Here is a 19,095-nt window from a genome sequence, read left to right on the forward strand (position 1 = left end):
CCATCAGTTTCTTTACATATTGTGACTCAGAAATCGTGTCAGTTTGGTGGCTGGCTCTATATACTACAACACCCATGAGCCTCAGCTGCTGTTGCTATGGAGAAGAAGCCAGTAAGAGATGTGAATCCGAGCAGTTGGGATTGAAACACATGGGCCATGGTTATTGGATATAAGAACTGATTCTGTCTCAAACATAAAGATGCTCGTCTGCCGTGGTAAAAACTGCAATGGTGCGTCGTTTTAAATAATGGTGCAGCAAGGAATTGTGGGACGGCATTTTCTCCATTCCTTTGGTAAAGGAAGCTCCAGTAAATGACCAGGTAAATACTGTACGTCAATGGACCACACATGTAAGACAACAGACTTCCATTTATCAACGTGGAAACAATGACACACTCACTTGTCCGTTGAGTTACGCCTCGACTTTGGAAAACAAAAAACATTTTCATTCAAGAATCTCTAACAACCCCAATGCTGTCGAATGTTTCAGCCGGGCCGGAGCAGAGTAAATGTAGTGTGCAGTTAAATCTGGCAACGCGAGCTCGTATACATAAACATTAACGTGTCTGGAAATGAGAATCTAGTGTAATCGTTGGCCGACCAGTCGGTAATTTATCTCCGCAAACGAGACAAAGCAAGAAAGAAACGCAACCGATCAGAGATGAATTGTGAAGCATTCATTTAGTTTACAATAGAAGCGCCTGCTGCATATAATTACCAAAGTGAGACCTAGTTTGTTTTAAAAAAAAGAGAAAAAATGAAAGTAAAAAAAGAGGGAGTGAACTTCCCTTTAAACAGATGCAGATGTGCTGCGGCAGCCAGCTCTGATCCCGGCCAGAGTTTGTGTATTCAGGTCAGTTTGTGCATTCAAAGCAAACACAAACCATGTTCCTCTGCATCTTTAATGACCTCTCCCTCTCTTTCACACACACACACACACCCACTCACTCATTCTCTCTCTCTCTCTCTCTCTCTCTCTCTCTCACACACACACACACCAGGGTGCAGTGGTCAAATATTTATGGTCAGGAGAAGCTGCTGTGTTATTGTACTTGATATAGCTTCGGGCGGTTTCTATTGCAGTTGCTTTGGTTCATTCTCAGCCGCTGATCTCGGATACAAAACGCTACAAATAAAAACTTTGGTTCTTGTCTTTCTGCTCGCAGGCCGCGGCGCCGCTCTGATCTCCGGGAGGTTCAGCCAGAAACATTTTCATAAGTCCGTCCACCTGACGCGAAAGAGCCGGTTTTTACCCACTGTTTACTGTTAATTAATCAGAATCAGGAGCGGGTTCCCCTGCTGAGTCGTGACCTGGCAGGCGGAAAGCGGCGCAGGAAACACAGATGCCGGTTGGATGTGGTGTGCGGGAAGTCTTTGTAAACATACAGATGAGGTCGACGCCGGCGGCACGGCGGCGTTGCATCACGCTGGGGCGTTGGGATGAAACAACAGCAGCAGCGGTTACAGCAACAATGACACACACTCATCTTTCACCTCACTTCAAACTTTTAAGCCTTGATTTTAAATTCTAGTGCACAGCCCAAACTTTCCAAAGACAGGAAATATGTACAGTTGACTTTGGGGGGAAAGTATATAAAATCATGCCCAACATGTCTGGAAGATTTCCTTGTGATGGAAAAGCTGCAGCCGTAAAAACATGGAGGCGCGGGGTTCGGATATTTCACTCAGTGGAAACATTATACAGCTTCAGTGAAGAGCGGGAAACAGCTGGTGCCCAATATGTGATGCTTTTTCTTACTGAGCTGGAATTAAAGTAGAGTTTACATACCAATGCAGCGCTTGTATGTACCTGTACCCAGAAGTTGATTTATGTCAGTGTCTTGTTGTATTGTTCCACAGTGTATTTATAGACAACAATGACTCTGAAACAACCTACTAAAAGCCATAGACATGACCATAAGTCATTTAACCGACAGTGTCAGTGATGAAGTCCGCTCCTGGTGAACACAGCAAACATTTCAAACTCAATGAATCTAAATTTCTAAACCTTCAAGCACAGACTTCAGATCAGACCATGGCGTCTGGCGAAGAATTTTCTGCCTCATCTTAATCTAACGTCTAACAGTGTATCGTCTATCGTCTTTTCAAAATAAAAGAACATTTATAGACTGAAAGGTTTTGCTTCAGAGTAAGAGTAGGTCATAGAAATGTGGTGGAGTCGGAAACACAATATTTGACTTTTAACTGTTGTGGAGTAAAAGTTTCCAGACAAAATATAGTAAAGTACAGATGCTCCTGTATGTTACATGAATTTAACAGTTTAAAGTTGTGAAATTATGATTTAAAGGAAGATTTATTTGATCAGAGAAAGAAATGTGATCATGAATCATCAATCATCTGATCTCAGTGCTGTGCGCACATTTTGGTCGATACCAAAATCCTCGATTTTAAGTGGGAAATCGCAGTCACAGGTTTGTGATTGGCCAACACACACACACACACACACACACACACACACACACGTCACCACCAGAGTAGATTAAAACGCTGCAGCAGCCTCATCGAGGCCTCTGCTCGCGTCCCGCAGCGGTTGAAACGATCCCAGGGTCACATGACTACCCGAGCTGCTGCTGCTGCTGCAGCTGCTTATTGATCAGCTGGTAGGAGATGTTATCAGAGATGAGCATAAATTAGACCTGAATCGACATAAAGCGATTGAACAGCAGGAAAGGATGTGAGTTCAGCTCAGGTGAGTGTGTTTGTGTTTGCAGGAGGTGAAGGGAGGAAGAAGGGCAGAGGAAAGTGGAGGTATAAGGAATGAACTCAAATGTAAAGTCAGAAGAAAAGGAAGTAAAAAGGGAGAGTGGGAATGAAGAACGTAGAAGAAGGAAGTAAGACGTGAGAAAGAGGGAAGAAGAAGGATGAGAGAACAGGAGGGAGGAAAGAAATGGCGGACTGGATGGAAAAGGAAGGACAGTGTCACAACTGAACACAAATCAACGTCCTCTATATGAAAGATATTGTTTCACGATTGCATGTCAGAGTCTGAGATTGAGTTTGTGTCGAGGAAGAGGAGCGAGGGAGAGATAGGAAACGGGAGGACGGCAGGAAATAAGCCAAGACGTTGGTGAATGAAGGTGAATGAAAGGTTAATATTTCAGCACTGAAATTAAATGAAACATGTGATTAGATGGAGACAGGTAAGAGTTTGAAATTACAGTCTGAGTGTGTAACATGAAAGAAGGGAGGCGGATAGGAAGGAAGGACAGGAGGAGAGATGTCAGAAGGATTTCAGAACCGAATGGAGGAAGGTATTTTGCACCTGTGTGAAAGGGAGCGGGGGAACAGCCGTGCAGAGGTCAGGTACAGCGTCACGGTCAGCAGCGGACGGCGGTCACGCCATCGCCACCGTTATTTCATCGACTGTCGCCTTCCTTCGACAGGAGGAGGTGGGGGGGGGAGGGGCCTAATTTCAAGCGTGTCAGTCAATACGTCGAAGTCACCGCCAGGAGCCGAGAAACCGCCGCCGTTAAATAACCGAGGGGGGGGGGGGGGGGGGGACAAAAAACAAAACAAGAGAAAACCCATCAGAGCAAGAAGAAACAAAGTGGAGACTCTTTTATTTCTTTTTTTCAGCTTGTTTGGTTTTTTTTCCGTCTTCAGAAAGAGTCAGAGGGTGAATTAATTTTGGATTTGGAAAAACGAGGAAAGGGGAGGGGGGAGGAGTGGTTGTCTGTCTAATAACTTCTCTGCATGAGCCGCGGGGGGGGGGGGGGGGGGGGGGGGGGGAGGAGGGTATTTTGGCATCTGAGAGCATCAAATGTTGATGTTTGAAAGGAAAAAGAAAAACAAATGATTTTCATCTTCATCTCTCTCTCCTGCTAATTAGTGAAAGAACGAGTGACATTTAAATATCTAATATCCTCTTTTCTTCTCTCCCTCCGTCTTTGAGATAAATCCGTCTCCTTCTCCTTCATTTTCTGCCAAACCCGACTTCTCTTCTCTTTCCACACCCCTCCCTTTTTTTCTTCTTTTTTTTTCCTCCCACTTTCATCCCCTCCCTCCCTTCTTTCCTTTTCGTCCCTCCTCCCCCTTCGTCCTCTTTCCAGAGCTTGTGCGTCGATTAATTAATTGCCGGCTAATTTAATTTCTCAAAAAGTAATAACTTGTTTAAGCATGAATAAAGACTGACAAGGCAAAGTTCTAATCTGCCCAAAGTTTAATTAGAGCCAGCAAGGTTTCCACACAGAGCCCGACTTGGGGGTCAGAGAGAGAGAGAGAGAGAGAGAGCGAGAGAGAGAGAGAGCGAGAGAGAGAGAGAGAGAGCGAGAGAGAGAGAGAGAGAGAGAGAGAGGGTGGACAGATGGAGAGGAGGAAGCAGGGAAGGAAACAAGTGAACAAACAAATGACAGAAAAAAGGAAGGAACTAAGAAAAAATGACCTGGATTTCTCAGATTTTACGTCTCCATCTTTATTTATTTAGTTTTTGTTTGTTTGTTTGTTTGTTTATACACATCGTTACGTAAACATAACCAGTGCTGAAGAGGTAATATCCTGTACATGGAGAGCGATGAGCTGCAGCTAATCTGCCTCTGTCTCTGGCTCGGCTTTAAAACTCCGTCAAGAAAGAAATAAGTTGATGAAACGGAATCAACCAGACAGATGAAACCGACGTGTGTGTGGTGTGTGTGTGTGTGTGTGTGTGTGTTGTGTGTGTGTGTGTGTGTTGTGTGTGTGTGTGTGTGTGTGTGTGTGTGTGTGTGTGTGTGTGTGTGTGTGTGTGTTGTGTGTGTGTGTGTGTGTGTGTGTGTGTGTGTGTGTGTGTGTGTGTGTGTGTGTGTGTGTGTGTGTGTGTGTGGTGTGTGTGTGTGTGTGTGTGTGTGTGTGTGTGTGTGTGTGTGTGTGTGTGTGTGTGTGTGTGGTGTGTGTGTGTGTGTGTGTGTGTGTGTGTGTGTGTGGTACATGACTGTGTATGGAGGAGAAAATATTGTTTTAAAGGAACAGCTGTCGTGCAGTCGGGCCGCGGTTAGCCTAGCTTAGCATAAAAACAGGAAGCAGGAAACCTAACGCTGATTAAACACGTCATATATCTTCTCTTTACAGGAGTGTAAAACTGTGTCTTCTGCGGGCTTTCAGACTGTTGCTGTGACTGTGCGGCTTCCTGAAGTATCGCTGTCACAGCGAGGTCATGTTGTGAGAGACAGATACGAAAACTTTGCCAACAACCTTCAAAGATAAAGTGTTGTAGATAAAGAAATAATTCCAGCAGAGTAATGGCTGCCAAGAACTTATTTACTAGTCTGAAAGGTTTGTCGTCGTTTATAAAAAGGAGAAAGTGAGAAAGCGTATCATCTCGGCCTGTTGGGAAGGTAGTGGTATAGATCATATAGATTTATTTATGGTTTCAAATAGAAATGAAAAGTAAAGTATAACCCAACGTGACCCTGAAGAATTTGCTTCTAACTGTATTAAAACACTTTGCTGTTTATACTTCAGGATCTCTTCACCTTTACATGACGACAAAGACTTAAACTTAAACTTTTCCTCCATTTAATAAACTGAAGTCTAGAACTAAAGTCGGGAGACCACCCCAAGTCTTTGAGGTGGATTTTTCTCTGGGAACACGAACGTCTGCAAACGATCCAGCGAATAACCGCAGAGATATTTCACTGTGGACGGAGCGACCCACGTTTCATCTGCAGGAATTAACAGCGAGCCACACAATACACCTGAACCCCGCTGATTCTGCTGTCAGTCTCCGTCTCCTCTTTGATTATAATGGAGGATGTTATTGTGACCGACATCGTCTGAAAGTAAAGTTAGTTAATAGTTTTGGGGGGAAAAAGCTGATGATTGTAAAAAGAAAAAAAACCTTTTATAGGAACACAGAGTGCAGTACACACTGACACTGACACGGCAGGATCACACCGAGCTGCTGATGGAAAGTACAGGGAAGACAGGAGTGTGTGTGTGTGTGTGTGTGTGTGTGTGTGTGTGTGTTGTGTGTGTGTGTGTGTGGGTGTGGGCACAAGCATTACTGAACTGAGAACTGTTCTGAGGTGTTGTGTGACCATGAATACAGATGGAGTTTTACGTCGGTGTGTGTTTGCATCACTGTTTGGCTTTGTGTGTCTTTACCACGAACACACACACACGAACACACACACACACACACAGACACACACACACACACACACACACACACACACACAATCTACAAAGGAATATACTGTAGTTAATCCATAGAAAAACATGTATATGTGAGTGTAGGAGTGCTGTCTGTCTGACATCATGATACTCTGCTGGTTAAAGATCAGACGCAGAGTTCAGAGTGTTTTCTGTACGGAGAGCAGAAACACAGTACATATACTGTGTGTACATATACTGTGTGTATATATACTGTGTGTAATCGTGGTACAGAAGCATCTCTGGAGTGAATTTAATAAAATCATTTTTCTTCCGGAGAAAGTGAGCGCTGACATTTCCTGACCAGAGGACGCGACCCGCGGATCACAGTGACATTATGTTCAGTCTTTTCACTTCTACTTGATTTCATAAATATTAAACAATGTATGTGGTCGTTAGAAACAGGAAGGACCTGCAGCATGTCAGTGAGATGATTACTGAAGGAGGCAGTAGAGTTGTTAATGTCTGGGCATTAAAACAAAGTTAGAAATCATCTGACACTTGGTTGTTCTACGTTTTCAAAAGTAAGAGAATGAGTTGTGTGAAGAATTTGGAGGGAGAAGAGCTGATGCGTCGGTACAGACGGTCAATCGATCGCAGATTTAGAAAGTTACGGTTTCACACGTCGGACGGATACAGAATCGTTTCTGAAAGTAAGGTATCCGTGTGTGTGTGTGTGTGTGTGTGTGTGTGTGTGTGTGTGTGTGAATGTGTGTGTGTGTGTGTGTGTGGGCTGCTGGCGTCCCCGCTGATTGAAGCGGGGGAAGCAGCAGCAGCAGCAGCACGTTTTTCGCTTTCTCCCGGACGTACCTCCCGAACCTCCTCTCACTCCTCTATTGTTCCCATAAGATAAATTGGAGCCATTGTCATCGACAGAGAAAAGGCATTAATTGAAGGTTTTCCTGCTGCAGCTTTAACTGCAGCACTCACACACACACTCACACACACACACACACACACGCTTCAAAGTAATTAAACACATTAACACTTCAAGCAGAAGCAGAGAAAAGAGAAGCTCTCTTTTGTGTACATTTCCTTCCATTTATCACCCAGGACTGAGCAGAGAGGAGGCGAAGCACGAGGATTTAGCATATCTCTGCGACTAAAGTGATGGAGCGGAAAAAAAGAGGAAGAAGAAGTAGAAGAGGAGGTGGGGGAAGAAAAAAAAGAGGGAAAGCGAGAGCCAATCCGCCTGGGCTCTTTACTCTAGTCGACAGCGTAAAATGTCAGATAGTCACCTGGAAATTATTTCCATTTCATACCACTGACATCTTCCCAAGTGGGGACTCTGAAATCTAATTAGTTTGACCGGAAAATGGTGACCAAGGTAGCGGAGTGTATTATGCAAAGAGAGAGGCCGTCAGGGCGTGCGAGGTTCCCCAGGGTTAACTGGAACTCAGGAGTGCAGATAAGGGCTACAGGGGGAAAAAAACTCAGGAGGGCTACTCCATTTTAAATAGCCTTGACTAATAGAGGCAACCTTGAATTCGGCGTTACGGCCCTCTGACAGCGCCGCTGCCGAGCCTCGCCGAGGGTGCAGGAGAGAGAGAGAGAGAGAGAGAGAGAGAGAGGACAGATAGCATTTCCTCCTCCAGGGGTTAGGCCAGAACTTTTCAAACTTCCCTTAAGTACTGATGAGACATCTGAAGTCACAACGCTGCCGCCGTGTAGCTCTCTGCGGCCGATGCGACAACACCAACAGTTCCTCACACCAACCAGCGTAGAGCTCGACAGGAAACACACCAATGAAAGAAACCCCTTTTTTTTTTATAGGTGTAGTTTAGTTCACTGTCAAACTCTACAGTCAAACAACAAGACTGATATTGGATTTTCATATTCATATTCATTCAAGTCCAATGCCAAATCTTTTCAGTGAAATCTGTTCATGGTAAGAAACAGCAGGGTTGAGGTTAGAGGAAGATTCTCATTTGCTCATTCGGCAGATGCTTTTATCCAAAGTGACTTACGAGTGAGGGACATCACTAAAGCCTCGGTGCAGAAGGAGACGTTGGCACGATTACTAAGTGATATATCTATTTAATAAGTGCAGCGAGATCAAGTGAAGAAGAGCAGTGAAAAGAGCGGCGTGAGTGCTGGTCAGACACGTTAAGGTGTTAGCGGTGTGAAGTCTCTGTGGAATCATCTGGTAGCTTGTTGCAACCATCGGAGACCAGAACACGCCGGGCGACGTTGGGTAATGTTTGGTGCTCATACTGAGCCGCACTGGTCTCGCTTTTGTTTCTTGCGCTGTTCTCCGTCTGCTTTTGGAGATGAGCGGCTGGAGCTGAGTGTTGGCAGCGCTCAGGAGGCGATACTAAAATCAACCACTTGCGGAGACTTTCAGGGGTTTGGCGGCGGTGCTGTCGATCACGATTAGTGAAGCAGAAACAGAGATGTAACAAACAGCCAAATCGGTGCGGAGGGGGGGGGATAAAAGGAACAAGTTGAAAAGATTTTGGGCCGTCAGCCATCAGTAATACCAGAGCTACTTCCTCCCTGTGAGAGTCGGGGATAACAGCTGAGTCAGCAGTGTCTGATCAGCCTTCATAACAGCTCTGATGATGGTGTCGATCTGAGCTGGAGGTGAGTAGTAACATCAATGTCCACCACCAGGGTAAGGCCTTATTAGCTGAAACCGTTATTGATCTCACACGTGAACCCGCCCCCCCCCAACCGCCCCGAACCCTTCCTCCCCGTCGTGCTCGCCAATTAGCTCCATCTCAAATCGGAGCCAATTAGCTCTTGTGCTTTAATAAGGATGAACATGACCTAAAGTCTGTGATCAGAGCTACAGATCGTTGTGCCAAGGGCCTGAACACGGGGGTTGCGCTCTTCCTGGCCCCCACAAGTTACTGTTAAATGCATATGGAGGAGTTTTTAGATTGTGTTCATACATGTTCAGTAAATACACAAAAACACCCAAGAACCACTGACATAAATACACAGCAGCGTCGTTTGAGGCTCATGTCACACACAGACTTTCATTCACTTGACTTTAAACATGTTCCTGTTTCGTAACTTCCTCTGGTTTTAATTTGACACTCTTTGCTCTTAGTGTAAACTCAGCACTTCCTCCGTGTTCACCTGTTTTTCTCTGTGAATTCAGCATCATGTCGAGCGACGCGGCGCTGATTCGATGCTACAGAGGGGATGACGCCGTACTCGCCGCTCCCCCGCTGCGGTGCAGAAAGACCGTCACCACTCTCACATTTCATGCCTGTCACTTCTAGTTTTGCAATGTTTTAAATCTCTGTGAAGTTACCGTCAATGAGACCACACTTCCTGCTGTAGTGTGCGCAGATGTTTCACAATAAAAGCCCGCTAATTGGCCCCATTTTTTAACACAAATACTGTTTTAAATCCCAGTTGCTTCTACTTTCTAATTTTGACGTCAGCGTTACGTTGCTGTTGAGGAAGCTCACCTCCACCTGCAGATGTTCCACTTTAAAGATGAGCCAGGGAAAGGAGGGTTACGGCCTTTGAGCCATTAGAAGTTTTTAAATGTGAAATATCTGCAGTGAAGTGTGACAGCAACTCTAGACCAATCGAGAGAAAAAACAACCTGAGAGTAGAAGCAAAAATAAAAACACCAGACATGACGTACGTTCATTTTATTACATTATCTCTCCATTTCTTTCCTATTTCTTATTTATGACTTTTGTACAGTCGTAGTGTGAGTATGTGACATATGTCTGACACGACTCGCAGGCTTTAATTTGAGCTGAGACAGGTTGTGCAGAAGCAACAATTACACTACAACCGGCGTGATTGAACAGACGGCGCAGCTTCCTGTTTATCTCCTCTTGTACTCGTAAACATCACCTGTTCAAAGATGGCTCCCCTGAGGAAGACGCTCCACTCTGACGAGTGTCAGGGAGCTCGAAAGTGACAAAGTGCTGAGTCTTCCACGAGGAACATCTGTAGCTGAGCTTAGGAAGGTGAACACACACACACACACACACACACACACACACACACACACACACACACAGAAAAACAGTGTTGACATTACACAGTTTAAGAGTAAGTGTCTCTCAGAATGAGAAGGTTTTGTTTCCTTTAAATTCAGACACACGAGGAAGAAATGAGCTGAAGGTTCACGAGCAGGAACCACAGGGTGAAGATCAGGGTGTGAAGTGGGTCTTAACTGTCGATGTGATTCTTTAATGGTCCATAAATAGTTTTTTTTCTGGGGCCCGAGGAACTCTGAGGCGTCGGGTAGTTTGGGACAGACTGTCGAGATTCGTCCTGACAGCTGAAGGGTTAAAGCGTGGCACGTCATCCCCCTCTCTCTCTCTCTCTGTCTCTCTCTCTCTCTCTCTCTCTCTCTCTCCTCTCTCCTTGGCGTTTGAAATGTTGATTGGAAGCAAATGTATAAAACACTAAAAACAAAATAACTATAAACTCAATGATAGTGATTATAAATCAGAAAACAATTAGATATCAGGATCGAGAATCAAAGCAACAACAAGGAAAGTGAGTAAACAAGAATTACTTACTTAAACAACACAGTAACTAATCCACAAGAGTAAAAGTAAAAAGAGTAAAACACACAGCCGTCACCCTGACAGTAAATTAACAGTTACACTGAACACTGTATCCGCGGCCCGGAGGGGGTTTCCATAGTAACCGACTGCTGGTGGAATCGGATGAAGAAATGCCCGAGCAGTATTTATAGACACAAAGTCAGGGGTCAAAGAGTCTTGGTTGTCGTCCAACAGCAGGCTGAGGTCCAGCTGAACTTGGCGGCCGAGTCCCTCCTTCCTCCCGTTGTTGTTGAAGCGAGTCAAGTTTGGAGTCTGTTCAGCCGAGCGGCTCTGGCCCGTCCGTGCTCTATAAGCCTCCTGCTGACACCACGTTCAGACGGCAAAGCACCGCCGCTCTGAACTCAGCAGCCGCTCTCACATGACTTAACATTTTTTTGCAAGCACCTTGCTTTTTGCATGGGAAGTGTTTAAAAACTAAAATCCACGGCGGCGGCGGCGGCGGCCGTGAGAATGTTGGGAGGGAGAGATGGAGCGCGGTCGCTACTCAGCACTCCCCGGGATTAAAACGTTCACATCAACCCGCAAACAGACAGAAAAGCCGACTGTAGCTCCTTCTGCACAAAAAAAAAAAAAAAAGGAGGCAATGAATTTCAATTATGCATGAAGCAGAGGGCATTTTGGGAAATAAGCGCCATTCCCCGGGAGGACCGGCACCCCCTCCGCCCCTCCCCCTCCCTGCCTCCAGTATCAAAGAATGATCTAATGTCACGCACAGAAGAAAGGTTACTTTCTGCATACGCATTGATATTTCTGCTTCCATCTCTGACCTTTTTCCATTCTAAGCTGGGAATTTATTATTTTTTTATTTTTAAAATGCGAACTCAGCCCTGCGTCCGTCCGTCCGTCCGTCCGTCCGTCAGCGTCTGTCCGCCCGCCCGTCTCACAGGCTCAGGATTAAAGTTAAACTCACACAGAGCCAACGCAAGAAAAGGAGAAAGTGAATGAAAGAACCCAGAGGTGAGAAACCGTGACCTTAATATTCACAGTACTGAAGAAACATCTTCTGCGTCTGTCGTCTCTCATCGACTCATATTTCACAGGTGAAAGGAAAAGAAAAAACAAAAAACCCAGTCGCTCTGTTTTTATTTTTTTGCCTTAATTGGCTGTTTGTGCATCATAATTAACGTTTTAACGAACCTGAGCGTTTTTCTCTCCTCCTTTAAATCAGCTGATCCTGTTTCATGCTCAGCACCCACCGTTTCATACGTGGTCTCGCTCTTTCTGCAACAAATTAAACGACGTTTCTGGCACTTTGTGAACTATTAGTGACTTTAAAAATACACACAGAGCTTTAATTAATTTCCTTCAAATGGAGCGAGCCTCATGCATGTGTGTGTGTGTGTGTGTGTGTGTGTGTGTGTGTGTGTGTGTGTGTGTGTGTGTGTGGATAAATGGATAATGACAGTTTTAATCAGCGTCTCTCTTGCCAGCGAGCGCGCAGCTGAACTGTGACACTCGCAGGTTTGTTGGTTGTTGTTTTTTGTTTTTTTAAAGCAACATTTACACAGAAATCTTTGGACACAGAAAAATCCCAGTGTTTGAGAGTGAAGAACCTTCACCTGTCAAATACAGGTCTGTTTGCAGTCAACTTTAACTCTTAACTTGATCAAGAAAAACTGTTCTGCAAAGCGTCAGACACAAACACAGACATCCATATATAAATAAAACAGAGACACATGGAGGAAAATGGATCTAATAAGAAACAAACTAACAAGCAACTAAAGTTCATCATGTTAAAGTCAAATAATAAAATTTAAAAAAAGCAATGCACAGAAGCTTGTTCTGAGATCAGACCTGAAATTATAGTAAGTTTGAGGTTTTCTATCGTAATTCTACAGGACGACTCGACCTTTCTCTTCTCATTTGATCACAGAGGGTTTTTCAGCCTCTTTTAGCTCCTCGTTTTGGTTTTGTCCATGTGTTTGTTTGTTTCATTTAGCAGCTAAAGAGTCTGATGATGATGTTTCAGGAGCTGGAGACCAAACACAGAGCTGAAAGAAAGAGCGGGAACGCCGGACACAAACGTGTCGGGAGAGCTTCATCGCCATATCCACCTTTACCCATCTTCTGCTGTTGCTTCCAGGTTACTTATCCTCTCTCTCTCTCTGTCTCTCTCTCTCTCTCCGTAGACCTCAGGCCCCTCCCCGACGTGGCGATGACCGGTAACTGCACCCGCGAGTGCACCGAGTTCGGCCACTCTGACTCCTGCTGGATGCCCGGAGAGCCCTCCCCGAACCGCAAGGTGTCCAAGAACGCTCCGAAGCTCTCCACCTTTGTGCCTTACCAGGAGATGGACGGGCAGGAGCAGCTGATGGCCAACGGCAGCCCCAAGCCCTTGATGATGGAGGAGCGCGGCACGGGTGGCGGCGGTGGCGGCGGGGGCGGTGGTGGCAGCAGCTCCAAAGTGTCCAACATGCGATTCATGACTCCCTACAGCAGTGCCTACCCTGGAGGCGGAGACTCGTCTGTGAAAGACTGTGGGCTGGAGGAGATCCCGCTGAGCCAGGCGGTGGAGTACCACTCGGCCACCACCCCGACCGGCCAGACCTCCAAGAGGGAGATCTACCTGTGAGGGCGCAGCTCTCCACCTTAAACACCCCCCCCACCCCCCACCCCCCAACAACAACCTCCCTACGCTCCCGTTCATTCCCTGTTGCTGCTCGCCACCACCCGTCCCACCTCCTCACTGCCGCCCCCTTGTGCCTATTACTCGCTGTGCCGCAGCACCGACTCCCCTTCGTCCTTTTTATAACTGCATCCACTGTACAAGGCTTTAGACCCCGCCCACCTCGCCCACTGCCACCACCACCGCCACCCACCTCTAGAAACCAATCAAATGTAAAATAGAATTAATTAAAGTCGATTGAAGAAAACACGCGGCTCCTGCAGCTGCGGAGGAATGTAAACTACACCACATCGTTGTGATAATTTAATGGGAAACTATTTAGCTACTCACGTATTTGAGTTGGATTTTTGTGCGTTGCTTTAGGCTTTGTCGCTGTGTTGGAACAGAAAAAGAAAAAACACCTTCGGTGGGAGGAGGGAAAGAACTTCTTGTAAATCCTACTTAAGTATACTGTGTAATGCTATCTATCCTGAGGTTCGTTTTTGGATTTGGATTAGTTTGATTTCCTTTTTTGGTTTTTAGTTTTCCCTGTCGACTCCGGGGAAACACACTTTCGGGCCGAGTTGCATCAAATCAACGGGGCTCGTCTTCATCGGGAGCAGCTCATCGTCAACGTTAAGACGTTTGCAGAAACGCAGCTGTTTTCCAACCGTCGAAGTTGCTGTTGAGAACTTTTTCAGTTCTGTTCATTTTGGGGTTTTTTTTTGCTGTGAAGTCATTTTTCAGTGTACAGAGCTGTAAATACAAACAGTGACAGAGGAAGCTGCTGTGTGTGAGCTGTGGATCCGTGGCCGTCGTGCTGTCTGCAGATCTTCACGTAACGTCCGGCCGATGGACTGAAAACCTTCGCATGGACAGATAAACGACGCCGCGGCGTTCGCCGTCACACTGCAGGAACCTGGACTCTTGAGCATCACCGACGGTGCCGAGTTATAAACACAAGACTTTTTATTCTTTTTTTTTTTTCTCTCCTGTTCAACTTTACAACTCGGTTGAATTTGGGTTCATGAGGGGACAAAGTCATCAGACATCAGACAGAAATCTGAGCTCTGGGTGTTTCAGTGAGATCGGCCAAAGCTGAGTAACCAACAAGCGATTGTATTATTCATGCTGTTGTCAGTAGTATACCATAAAATGAAAAGTTATTCTCGCACAAGGTCTGGAGAAAAAAAGTCACATGAAAACAAACATTTTAGTTTTCCCATGTTGAAATAACGTTTCCACATGTGAGTTATCTTGTCACGTGTCACATTTCAAAGCAAGTGTCCTGCTAGCGACCCCTAGTGGCTGCGTTGTTCATTATAGAACTGAAACTGCAGAGAAATAGATCAAGTAAACGGGCAATTCTGAGTTATTAAATCAAGCAAATGATATGAAACATCTCAAATTCCATCTTCATCTCCAATCCGAGTTTTATATCGTTCTTTACTGAAAATCTGTGGGTTTGGTTCTGCAGGTGTGACGCACGGAAATCAACCTCATCACTTTTCTTTGAGCCTTACAGGTTGTTCAAGATGAAAATGTTTGTCCTGAATGTGCTGCTAGAGGACAGGTCAGTCAGATCAAAGGGGGTTCGTCCTCTGGGGAGCAGAAATCTGGTCAGTAAATAATGTCATGGCAGTCCAGCGCTCGGATGCTGATACTTTAAGGAAGTATGAAGGAAGGCCGGTCATGTGGTGGTGGCACTTTTATTTTGTACTTCATCCTCTGGGGAACATGAATATTCACAGTAAATTTAATCAGGATCCGCCCGTATAGATGTTGTATGTTGTTGAGGAACAAATTAAAAAAATAAATTTGGAAGATTTGTCCACACGGTGGCGCTGGAGGAAAGGTCAGAGAGGTCATCAAGGTCACGAGATTCTCGTTCTCATTTAAAACACTATTTCACACGGTACTGAAAAGAGAAAGAGCACGCCACAGCTGCGATGCTGACGGAGTGTGTTGTGTTTGTGGCGGCTGCTGAACGCCCCCCCCCCCCCCCCGCTGCGTTCTCGAACTCGAGTCTCTCGTTAGTTCCCACCTCTTTACCTCCTCAGTGTGAGGCCGAGCTGCTGGCGTTAAAGCAGGAGTATTTATTAAACCCGTTAGCTGTGTTCAGCGGGCAGAGGGGGGGCACCGCCTCCTGTGGCGCCGCAGTCACACAGGAATGCAGGATTAATGACACCTGTACGGGCTTCAGTCCACTAACACCTCCCGCCCCCCCCCCCCTGCTCCACAGCAGAGAAACTCTAATTACAACCTGAGGCTCCGCACATTATTGTCGATAATTTGCACCAGTAAAAAGGTTTGGAAGTTCATTCATTCTGAGCCTCGTGTAAACGGCTGCCGAGGGTAATGTGTGATGTCACCTGTAGTGATGCTCGCCAGCTTGAGACGGGGCGGATGAAAGGAAGAGGCGCCGTGAGAGAGCGCGCTGTAAAAAAACAAAAAGGAATCTCCCTAACGAGTCATTTAGTTTCTCACTGAGTCCCGACGTCTCCAGACGGAGCGAGAAGCAGCCGGCGTGTGAGACGGTTTCACCGACCGCACTTCAAAGTTTCTCACATGATTCAATACGAGAGAGAGAGAGAGAGAGTGAGAGAGTGAGAGAGAGAGAGAGTGCATTTAAACTACAGTATCACACATCTTTTCCAACCTGAGGGCCCCCCCCCCCCCCCCGCTGATACAGACACCTTCAGTTCACTCACATTCATTTGCACAATTATTAAACCGTTGTTATTCTCGTAGAAAATGTCCCGTCGTCTCCATGTTCCAGAGGTGCAAAGCACAGCTGGCGGTCAGAGCAACATCCTGACGACTCGCCACATCACAGCGCTGCTTCATGTTGTAAAATCTCTCTGCTGTTTAAGAGATACACAAGACTTTCAGAGTGTGTTACCAGCAGCAAATATCATACAAATTAAAGTATTACCTCTCAGCAGGAATGTGGACAACTTGGTTCCTATAGTCAGGAAAAAATTCATTTCATGAATTTTTAATAAATGAATGTCAACATTTTTGATTGATTTGGATTATACTGGAGTGAGTGCAGCATTTTCCCCACAGGCTGCCGCTACAACAGAGACGTCTCCAGCGCTGTTGACAAACTGCAGACGAGGTGAATCTCGGCTCTTTGGAGAATGAATTTCTAATCCATGCATATGTCATTTTTTAAAGGTCACTGGAGCACATGTGCAGTGAGATGAAGTTTATCAAGAGTAAGAGTTTATTTCTCATCTTCAGTCTTGAAGACGTTTTCCCGCTCATTCCAAAGGGTTGAACCCTGGAAACAGAGATCCGGGATTTTTCAGGAAATCTCGACTAAATCTTCAACGAGAAAAACAGCGTCGCGTCAGTCGGTGCGTGTAAATAAAAGCGGAAAATATTAACTATATTTTACTATATATAGATTTGTGAAACATCCAAGTGAAGGATCAAAGTGCGCTCTCTCTCTCTCTCTCTCTCTCTCTCTCTCCATCATGTTCTTGGTCTCGGCGGGAACATGTGGAATCATCTCACCGCCGTTCGTAGGAAAGTCTCGACGGCTGAATGTGAGACTAAATGACTTGTCGTTTGTTTAGCTGCAGCATGTGTGTGTGTGTGTGTGTGTGTCTGTGCGTGTGTGTGTGTGTGATGTGAACATCCTCCCTTCAGAATCATAACGGCAACATCAAAGTGCCGCCGCCGGGCTGCGGCGCCTTCGAAGTCTAAACAGGCAGCAAAACAGGGCCACCCACAGGTCAGGGAGGGGTCGCACTCTCTGGTTTTATTAGGCAAACAGTCGTCTTCAGCGAGCGCGTCGGACCGCTTCGCTCCGCTGCTTTGTGTTGCTTTTTGTTGTTGTTGTTTTTTGATGTGGCGCTCACCCCGTCCACCTCAGACGCTTTATTGGTTTTTATTGTGCATACATTTGTTTTTGATGTGTGGGATCTCGATGTGTGCGGCTCTTAATGCGACTCAAAACACAATTCATCCGCTCTCTTAAGGTGATTGGATTTATTGTGGACGTATCTGCCTGTTTAGAAACCACACACACACACACACACACACACACACACACACACACACACACACACACACACACAGCGTCACAGTATTCCCCTGCATGTAAATCAATCATCATTCAACCGACGTTCAACCCTCCCAGTGACAAAGATTTAGAGTTCACGGGCGCCGCCGCAGTCCCTCATGCTTCCCGTCTTCCTCTGGTGATTTAATGCCGGCGCTCAGAGCTCTGATTGATTATTTACAGGCCCAACATGGACGTCCACATCAACTCTCCTCCTTCCTTTTCCCTTCGCCACGCTCCACTGTTTCACAGTAAACAAGTCATTTTTTTCCTTCTCTGTGATGCCCGCCCGCCCGCCGCCAGCCCGGCCGGCCGGCGCACTCCCCGGTGACCGGCGTGTTGTGCTGCGTAAGGTAAAGATGGAGGAGGTAATGTGGCGTCAGTTTGACCTCAACTCTTTGGCATCAATTAACCCCAGAAGAAGAAAAGCAACCCTCCGGTGACCCCGAGTGACCTTTGGTGACCTCTGGCTTTTCCTCGCAGTAAAACCTGAGAAAAAGAGAGAAAACACAACGATTCCTTACGACAGGTATGAAGAGACGAGGCGAGGGTTTTCAGCCAATCAGCAATAATCAAAATAGCAACAACAAACTGCACTGAATGGCCAAAAGTATGTGGACACAGTAAGAATCCCTCCATATGTTAGTTGTGTATGTGATTGCGACACCGTGGAGAAACCAGAGAGAAGACCCCCCCAAACAAAAGGGAGGGGGGGTGGAGAGGGTGTCCACATACTTTTGGCCACCTGACAGTTTTTCCAGAGGAATTTATTTACTTATTTATTTGTTTGTTTGTTTTTTTGTTTCGTTTTTTTCGGTCTTGTTACTTAGACATAAAACTTTTTATTTGCATCAGCTGATCTTTTAAAATCATTTTGTGTATTTTACTTTGAAAATTGGTTTAAAAAAAAAAGTAATTTACACTTAGAAAACACTTTTTTTTTTTTTTTACAGGTACAACAGAGTCAGTACACAGTGTATACACCACACCACACACACACACACACACACATACACACACACACACACACACACACATAGGTGGTCCTGAGTTTTCGGTCTCCAGGCTTCCTGTCAGACTCCAAACACTTCCTGCTCCCTGGAGGAACACCTGAACCCCCAATACACCCCCCCCCCCCCCACCACCACCTACCAATCAACCCCCAGGAGAGCTGCTGTCACACACACTGACAGCCTGTGTGTGTGTGTGTGTGTGTGTGTGTGTGTGTGTGTGTGTGATCAGCAGGTGTGTGTGCATGCAGAGTGTCCACCTCCCGTCCTGCTGCCTTTACATTCCCTTTCAAATCCACTTTAATGTGTGTGTGTGTGTGTGTGTGTGTGTGTGTGTGTGTGTGTGTGTATTTCAGACATTGCCCAAGTATTGAAAGTATTGAATCTGTTACTTATAAATATTCCAGTGAGAAAACAGTTGGTGGAAACATTCAGCTGGACCCGAGGAACCCAGAAACATAATGAGGTGATCTGTTTCTGCAGCTTCATTCAGCTGCTGCTCTTCCTCTCAGTTTCTCATCTGTTACCGAGGAGGTTTCTAACGTCGCGTAAAAACCTCCTCTTGTTTCTGCTTAATTATCAAATGTTGAAATATTGTGAAGGGAGAAGATATTGATCAGAAACAGCAGTATTTGTCAGGATTCAGAGAGAGAGAGAGAGAGTGTAGCACATGTTCTTCTCGTGCACCGCTCGCTCAGAAAATGCAGTTAGTTT

General features: G+C 45.8%; 1 protein-coding gene across 3 annotated transcripts in view; it reads left to right on the forward strand.

Moving 5' to 3' along the window:
- The window catches only part of pcdh1b (protocadherin 1b), a 190,868-nt gene extending 175,568 nt beyond the window's left edge, over positions 1 to 15,300 (forward strand). The window contains exon 5 of one of the 3 annotated variants that reach the window (XM_056383638.1): positions 12,824 to 15,300. In XM_056383638.1, coding sequence (XP_056239613.1) covers positions 12,824 to 13,266 — 443 coding nt within the window. In that variant the 3' untranslated portion in view covers positions 13,267 to 15,300. The remainder of the gene's footprint in view (positions 1 to 12,823) is intronic. The other 2 variants (XM_056383637.1, XM_056383641.1) reach the window with 2 other exon arrangements.
- Positions 15,301 to 19,095: the final 3,795 nt, after the last annotated feature.

Source organism: Seriola aureovittata, chromosome 8 (genome assembly GCF_021018895.1).
Source record: "Seriola aureovittata isolate HTS-2021-v1 ecotype China chromosome 8, ASM2101889v1, whole genome shotgun sequence".
NCBI lineage: Eukaryota > Metazoa > Chordata > Actinopteri > Carangiformes > Carangidae > Seriola > Seriola aureovittata.